The following is an 8,941-nucleotide window of genomic DNA, read 5'->3' on the forward strand; positions in this document are numbered from 1 at the left end:
TGTGATGGACACTCAACCTATGTGAAGATGAGGTATATTCTTAAATTAGGTTCAAAGGGTAACAACGAAGCCACTGGATGACTTGTTTTGTACTACTATATATCGTTCATTCTAGTTAGATAGTTAAAATAGTACCACCACAAAGAAAGGATGATGAATAATATACTCTTAACCAAGTCGATTCTCATAAAATGTGGGTGTGTGCGTAAATTGTGGTGCACACTGTGGACTGACCTAAGTGGATGTAGTAGATGGGACCATATACTGATGAGTTTTATAGGCGAACTCTCTAAACATCCATGAGTCTAGGATAGGGGACAAGATCGATTTTTAAATAATAAAAAAATCAAATTTAAAAAGGATTGATTGCTAAGGTCAACCAATAGGATATGGCTGGTGAGCTAGTCGGCTACACCGATGAAAAAATGTTCAAAAAATCTGACTTCACCCGTACTTTGTAGCGTAGTTCATTAGACCTAATGTAAGTTCAAGTCCGATAGACTCTTTCAACGATGCATCCTATTACGTTTAATATGCTCACTAAACTCACTCATGTTTTATTGATATTTTGGGTCTTGTGGAGGATTAAAGGAATTTTTTTATTTGTTTTTAAAATTAAAGAATCAAAATATTTTTAGAGGATTATGTAGTTTCCTAATAGACACTAATAGGCACCTAAATGACCAATATGTATGATTATTAGACGACTTATTTGAATAGTCAACAAACACTTTTGGGAGAAGACATAATGTTAAGGATTATCTCTTGGAGATACCCCTTAGTGATGTCTTGTCCTCTCCTATACATAGAGAAGAGGTGTTGCTAGGGATGTAAATGGATCGAATTCGGTCGAATAGTAGCATTATCATATTCGTATCCGATTATATTCGGACGGATTCGGACAATATCCCATCGGTTTTCGGATGGATTCGGATAATTTTCGGATAGTGATTTTTTTTTTAATACAGGTTCTCCTAAATGGATATGAATATGGATCGAATATGATTTTTCGACTATCTGTTGACATATTTACCATTTTTATGACGAGGGTTAGGGTTGAGACTTGAGAGTTCAGTAACTATCCATTCTTCTACTCTTCTTAGTCTTTTATTCTCTTACGTTTTTTACTTTTGATTTTTTAGTAGATATGTAATTCCATGTTTCACATTGCATAAAACAATATATATAAACCAATAGCAAATCTAGAAAAAGAATCACATTATCTTAACTTATAAATTTATAAAAATAATATAACAAAATCCAATAAGGTAACTTCAAAGAATAGTTAAACACAGAGTTATATTTCAGATATTTTATTACCGTTGGACTGCTAAACGAATTGGATAATAATCGATCGGATAGGGGGATTATCATATTCGTATCCGATTAGTTTCGAACGGATTCGGATTCTCCTAAACGAATACGAACGCGGATCAAATACGAATTTACAAATATCCATTTACATCCCTAGGTGTTGCCCATTTCTCTAATATTTTCATGGAGAATCTCACTTTAGTATCTCTACGACTTCTTTACAATTTCTGATTTTCAATTGCATTAAAATCATTGTTCAAAACTATTTAGTGGGTCTAACCTTGCTCTCCCATATGAGTCGAAGTCTCTATGCAAACGATATTCGATTAGTGGTTGAGTTATCTTAGAGGTAAAGCACAAAAAAAACCCACGTTGCACTTATATAGGGGGCGTTTCACACATTAAGGACAATGTCTACTTTTATGTGTCTCAACCAGTTTTTACAGTTCTGTGTGTGCTACTACAACTTGGCAGTGTTTGATTTGATCATTTGGGTTATTACTTGACAACATCTCAAGATTAACAGATAAGTCTTACACTTAGCACTCATTATATTATATTTTTAGTCTTATACTTTTTTCTCATCTTATTATATTTCAACACATTGACTGAGGGATTTTTTAATTTATAAAAAAAAAAAAAGACAATCATGGGCTGATTTTGATTTTATCCAAAAATCAAAATTTTTACTAAAAATGAAATTAAGCAAAACCATTCGATAAGTATTGATCTCAGAATTATTATATTTAAAACCATAACCAAGAAAAGCCAAATGACCATGTTCATATAATTTCTTTTATTTTCTGTACTAACAATAATAGTTCGAATTCAAATCATCAATTAAAAATACAAATCGTGGAAAACGAATAGAAGGAAGAATCACGCATATATGAAAAAAGAAAAATGATTCGGATTTCATCATCATCATCATCAGTTCAGACTCTAAAAATCATCATAAAAATAAAAGAGAAAAAATAAAAAATAAAAATGTCTAGAGATGGAAGCGGGAGCCGTTGATGATAAATGAAACGACCCGAAAACCCGAGAGCAACGAAGAAAACCCTAAGAAGAGAAAGCCCACAAAGCCCAGCCCAATTGAAATATACGATTGGACACAAAACGTGTTGACGGTCGTACACGTGTCTCCTCCTCTGAACGTCCGGACCAACGCCGTTCCCGCTGCATCCGCCGACAGTAACAGGTACGCGAAAACCTACCAAAAGCCCCCCAATAAAACCATTTTCTCATGAACAATGGAATTTAATCAAACACTTTTACGATTTATCAGAGAAATTTCATCCCTAATCTGGTCATGGAGGACAAATTGAAATAAATTTCTTCCAAATTTTAATCTTTAAAAAAAGATAGTTTAAATTAAAAATGAAGTTTTTTCTTTAGGTTTAAATTTGGAGTAATAGCTAGAACTACTGAGAACTACTGATGATCTGAGTAGTGAGGAGATGAGGAAGGATAGAATTAGATAAGAGTTGGATATACAAACCTGATCATGGCCAAAATCAAACCAGACTTGTACGGTCTCCGGGAAAAAAGTGGTGCCTCTGAGAATCTCCCAAATCGAAGCTCCCATTTCTGCAAGCGAATACAAAGCCACAATTGCGTTTGCAGCAAGCACAAACCTGCAGGGGATTTTGATTTCCATGGTGATTCTGAATCTCTGAAAGAACAAAAAAAAAAAAAGGAATTTGAGGAGAGAGAACCTGAAAGCTTCGAAGTCGCGCCAGCTGGGGGAACCATGGGAGCCGTGGGAGTTGGTGATCATGAAGATGGCAGCAGCAAAGGAGAAGCAGAAAGAAGCAAAGCGGAAGACAAGTATTAGTGTGTTGAAACGTCTAAGCTTCTGAATGGACATGGTGGAGTGAAAATGAGGTGCCGACGGCATTCGAGGCGGGGTTTCTCCGTTCCTAAGAGACGACGGCGGAGGAGGAAAACGCATCTTCTTCTTCTTCTTCTTCTTTTCTCTGTAGTTGTAGGAGACTGGCAATAACTGAGAAAAGAGAAACACAAGTCATGAGAAAAGAGAGAAAAAAGATTGGAATCCTTTATTATGTAATGCTTCCTTTTTTTTTCCCCAAATTAGCTCCTCGATCTCTTACTTTCGATCGTTTCGTTTCGTTTCTTCTGATGAGATCAGTGATAAGATAGCTTTCTTAGGTATGAGGCTAATCTTCTTCTTCGTTTTCGAGTCACGGGACATTGCGTGGGTTCCATGAGTTTCGCGTTTCTACTTTCAGAGAGATCGAGAGAGAGAGAGAGAGAGAGAGAGAGAGAGAGAGAGAGAGAGAGAGAAAGGGAGAGAGAAAAAGAGGGGGGGAGGAGAGGGGGAAAAAGTGGGAGAAAAAAAGGTGGAAAGAGCGTAAAAAGGAGAAGCTCCTTAAGATATCAACAGCCAACGGTAGAAGCAAGATACAGCGCGCGGTTTAAAACATTTTTAGATAGCTGCTTTGGGCGGTGAGAGACTGAAAGGGCAGAGAGAGAGAGAGAGAGAGAGAGAGAGAGAGAGAAATCCTTTTTTTTTATTATTCAAGTGTTTGATAACTTAACTTTCTTTTACACAGTGAGTTTTTCCCATATATCACCTTCTGGTTTTCAGAAATGGACATATAAGTCCCTATTGTTTTCAAAATCACAAATCGGTTCTTGCTTTTCAAAACTGACATCTAGAGTCTAAGACTTCTAAGCTCTTGTTTACTTACATGATTAAGGATTTTTTTTTAACGGAAAAGGATTTCCAGCTGTCTATGTAGGGGAATCTATCCATGCCACACTAATAGGAGTGAGTCTCTGTGATCTATATACTAGTGGGGGAGAGAGTCTTCATACTAACTCGGAAAAACAAATAACCGTTTGCTTGGTTGGTTGGTGTCTTGTCAATTGAAATGCATGTTTTGGAGGTCAAAAAATTAACTATTGTTACATATTTATGTCAAAAAAGACACCCTTTCCCCAGATTTGGATCCTCTACTGCTTGGGGTTAAACAGTCATCGTGCTGCACTCAACTCTCAAGCTGCCACATTGGATTTCATGCTGATTCAATGGCTGGTAAACAAGCTCCAACCAATTTGAATTTCGAACAGCAATTTTGAATTTTGAATTGATCACATCTACCGATCATTTGATCGACATGAAATCTAATGTGGCGGCATAACACGATGACCGCTCAACCCCAGGCCGTTGAGGATCCAAAGCCCTCTCCCCCCCCCCCCCCTAGTTGTGAGGAAAGAGGACGTGGGAATGTTTTTCCCACGTTGAGGGCTTGAGAAATTTGTTTTCAATTTTAAAATACCAACACTAGTTTGTTTACAAGTTAAATGTTTTTAAGTTGAGTCTAATTGAGTGGTCACTCTACAAGTTGATTGATGAAAAAAAATGTTAGGTACTTGACCGATATGCCAGAAAACTTTCACGTTTGAAACCTAAAATCGGACAAGAGATCGACCTCCAATGACTGATTTGAATTAGATTGGAATCAATCAAAATCGACAAGATACCTAGAAAGTCTGTAAGAAGAAGCAATGAATTCCACATTTCTATATTATTTGGAGTTTTTTAATAATAAAAAAACTTGTAGAACTTGTTACAATAGGTAAGCTTAATTGATTTTATTTTATTTTATTTTACTGACTAAAAGAAGAAAAAAATAATCAGAAATAAAAATCAAATAGCATTTACAACCAAAATCGAAAATAGCTTGCAGGAATCTGCATTAATCGAATCAAGATAGACCGATTCGATCCAATTCACATCATCCGATGATAACACCGATTTGGATCCGATTCTTGAAACCTTATGTCGAACTCATCCATGGCCTATTGGTCTTATGAAGTCACTATCACTATATCACTTAATAGTCTTCACCAGGGTTTTAGTAAAGCGGGATCGGGTACGATACCGATTTGGATTGGCTGTACCGGTTTGAATTGGTTTATTTTCTTCCAAAAAATTTAATTTTTTTTACATTTTTATTCTTATCATACCGATCCACTGATACAGGAGTGGTCAAATATCAGTATCGATCTCTATACTGATATGAATTGACCGATGCAACCGCTTCGATACCGATTCTTCAAACCATGGTCTTAACTTTTTTTTTTTTTTTTCAGTGTAAACATTAAATTTTATTAACTAGACAGAATATTAGTTTGGCTACAATCTTATCTGCAACACGAAGATATCTTCTCTTGTGAAAAGTTTCTACTTTTAGGTGGATATCGCATCTAGTGTTGACTATAAGGGCAAAAGTTTTTTCATATTTACTCTGGCCCTTCTGAAGTTCTATGTGAGACTAAATCCATTCAAATCTATAATTAGAGAGAGGGATAGGCACACCATCCATGTGCGGTGAGTTACCGGCACAGGACAAAGCATCATACATCAGGGATATTGAGATCATTTTAAAGGAGGAAAAGAGAGATAGACACCAAGGGTGCTAGCTTACGATACACCGGTGGTCCGGTGGTGTTCAATCTTTTCCCATACAATTATTACTTTATGTCCTAGCTGTTTCCAAGTAGGGATGTAAACGGATCGGATTCGGCTAAGATTTACTACTATCTGAATCCGAATCCGTTTACCGAATGACATATATATATCCGATCCGATATCCGATGAAATTTTAAAACTAATATCATATTCGAATTCGGGAGTTTATCGAATATCCGGATATTATCTGATCCGATAAACTATTCGATTAATAAATGAATCTGATCTATATTGATTATGGATTTCTGACTCTGATTACCAAAATATCCTTATAAAAGTATTTATAATAAGGGTGATATAGTAATATATCATATGTTTTTTTCGTATTTTACAATCGGATAGTAAATTATCCAGATATATCCGATCCGAAATGGAACTATCCGAATCCGATTATCTTTCGGAAACCAAAATTCCGGATTCAGATACCCCTAAACAGATTCGAATACGGATCGGACCGGATTTTCGACTATCCATTTACATCCCTATTTCTAGGTAACACCCATAAAGAAACTCTCAAATAAAATATATTTTGGTAAAAAGAACACAACTTGTTCTCTTAGCCCCTGTGCCTAGACAAACGGACGTGAAATGACCACCCTGCCCCATGGAAAGACAGAAATCCCACTCTCTGTGATGCTTGCGTGCATGCTCCCATTGGTCCCTGCGCACTTGCAAGTGCTAGAGGCCCAGACAACGATCTCTTGCCCATTTATTTTTTTATTTGATATTGACTTTAGTGTTTTCTTTTTCGTCACTATGCTTAGTGAAGTATAACGTTTGACTATTTATCACATAAAAGTAAATTGGTTAATCCATGTGATAGAAGACCAAACAAACATCTCATTGATAAAATTTCTACTTAAAATGAATAGAAGTAGATAAAATCACAAATATATCATTTTGTATTTTATATTCATCTTCATCTTATGGCATTTTGATGGTTTTACTGATTTGAATTAGAGTTTGAACAAATTTCATTGCTAGCTTACTATGGACTAAAATTTGGCCATTGATATCGATGTGGGGTCCTCAATCATATGGATTAACACATGTACTATCAAATGACGAATAGTAAAGCGTTATACTTCACTCACCATTAAAATATCTCTTTACTTATTTTTACATAGAAATTTTCAAACAGACCCTAACAACACTGATGAACGAACTGTGACATAGGGCAGGTAGAGTGATTCCCTAATTTCTCTTACAAGAGCACTAAGTTCTCCTCTTTCATGAATCTTCACAAACTTTTGTTATTCAATACACAAACACATGTAACATGTTTTTCTTTTTGCAACCAAAAAATGAAAAAACATATTCTCCTTGGAACAAAGTTTTTCTCCACCTATAGAGGATAGGATCCAGATCCTCTACTGCCGAGCTGATCGGTAAGACCGTGCTGCCAAGGCACGGTGAGACGCGCAATGATAGCCTTACCCCTGCCTGAGCGCCTTGCCCGAGTGGGGGTAAGGCGGTCATTGCATGCCTCACTGTGTCTTGGTAGCACGGTCCTGTCAGACAACTCGACAATAGAAGATCCAAATTGTAAAGGACGGTTCACTCACCATCATAGAGTTCACAAACCCCTCCTAGGATTTTAGAATGTTCCAAAATACCTTCCTATCCCTCGATGAATGGGATCTCATTCACCATGGGTGGAGGAAAACTCGATCCTTCTCCTTTACTACATAATAGTGAATAATATTGTTGTCTACACTACTATTGGTATGACATGCAGATTCCATCCACACTTGTGTTATGGACTATGGAACCCTCTCTCATTAAAAGAATAATTAAATGAAAAGACAAGAGAAAGAGACTTTATATTGTGAGAGTGGAATTCTTCTACATTGCGTTGTGAGAAGGGTATTCGGTATTCCTCTATTTCAAAAGACTTCAAGCAGAAGATAAAGTTGAAGACTTGAAAAATTATCAATCATGGAGCATGAATCCATCACATTAACACCATATCCATCGGCATATATGGATCTTTATCCCCTGTGATTCCCCGCCCGGTATAGTTCCTGTAATTCTTCTCTTAGGGGGTGAAAATGATCAGCCAACCTGTACCTAAACATACTGCCAGGGTGGGGTCCATCTCCCTCTTATTAGAGACACTAGTACCGGGCAGCAAATCATAGGAGACATTTTTACTGGCATATATCTCTCTCGTATAGAGAGACAAGAGAATCCAGTGGACTTGGGTCAATGAGAAACGGGCCAGGTAGGCTGGTTTTAAGCCATAGCTTATTACGCTTAAAGGTGTCAAAATCAAACTAAAACCGTTTATCGAAATTTAATTAAATTGTTTAAATCTGAATCAACAAACCGTTTATTAAATGGTTCAATTCTGGTTGCATTTTTAAAACAATTTATTTAATTGGTTTTGTTAGATTTGAACCATTTAAACTGACAGTTTAAAATTGTTTTAACACAGTATTCTTGTGTCCAATCAGTTTGCTTCTTGTAATTTTTTTGTACATTGGTTTACTAAGATGCAAATAACCCCGTTTGATCGGTTGTCGGTTGGAGTGCATGCCACCTAAGAGGTCAAGGAATCAAAATCCAAACTAGTTTAATTTGGATTCGATTTTACCCTAAAACATACTAAACCGATCGAACCAGTTTAACACCTCTGTTAATTTGGGAACACTCAAATGAGAATATGTGTGAAAATGGTATTAAAATCCTCTGCCATACCAGTGGGGTGGCGGTGCACATCCGGCGGCACAACAGAGGCCATGTTTGCCACCTGATCTCTACTGTGTTGTCGGATGTGCACCGCCGCCCCGCCGGTACTGCAAAAGATCCTGATCCGTGAAAATGAGAGGCACAAATTAATGGAAATGATTGCCCAACATTGGACTTCCACTCAGCCTCATTCTTAACGTTTAGGCTGTGCTTTGTCAAGAGATTTGATAAGAAAAGAAAGGATTTATAGTCAAGATTGTCAAAGGATAGGACTGTTGCCATATAAAACCGACCAGATTGACCTGGACGAACACGTCTACAATATTAGAAAGCAAAAGGCACAAGACATCGAGTATTGGGAAGGATTTGGTGGAATTCTTCGATGCTTAAGTCAGTATTTCAAGTAATGATATAAATTTGCAGAGTAATTGTGCA

At 36.8% G+C, this 8,941-nt stretch overlaps 1 protein-coding gene across 1 annotated transcript; it reads right to left on the bottom strand.

The window, feature by feature from the left end:
* Nucleotides 1–2,276: 2,276 nt before the first annotated feature.
* On the bottom strand, nt 2,277–8,941 carry LOC122652230 (CASP-like protein 4C1). Its single transcript, XM_043845916.1, has 4 exons — nt 8,923–8,941; nt 3,033–3,277; nt 2,816–2,951; nt 2,277–2,527 (listed from the first exon to the last, which is right to left on the bottom strand). Exons 2-4 carry the CDS (start codon nt 3,266–3,268, stop codon nt 2,306–2,308), a joined length of 594 nt encoding a protein of 197 aa, XP_043701851.1. The 5' UTR covers nt 3,269–3,277; nt 8,923–8,941; the 3' UTR covers nt 2,277–2,305.

The sequence above is a fragment of the Telopea speciosissima genome, chromosome 2 (assembly GCF_018873765.1).
Source record: "Telopea speciosissima isolate NSW1024214 ecotype Mountain lineage chromosome 2, Tspe_v1, whole genome shotgun sequence".
In the NCBI taxonomy this organism is placed as follows: domain Eukaryota; kingdom Viridiplantae; phylum Streptophyta; class Magnoliopsida; order Proteales; family Proteaceae; genus Telopea; species Telopea speciosissima.

Excerpts from the sequence above, each read along its gene's own strand:
- LOC122652230 (XM_043845916.1), bottom strand. The coding sequence starts at position 3,268 with ATGCGTTTTCCTCCTCCGCCGTCGTCTCTTAGGAACGGAGAAACCCCG. Across the intron at positions 2,952-3,032 it reads CGCGACTTCGAAGCTTTCAG|GTTTGTGCTTGCTGCAAACG; the intron begins GTTCTCTCTCCT and ends AATCCCCTGCAG. Across the intron at positions 2,528-2,815 it reads TTGATTTTGGCCATGATCAG|GTTTTCGCGTACCTGTTACT; the intron begins GTTTGTATATCC and ends GGCTTTTGGTAG.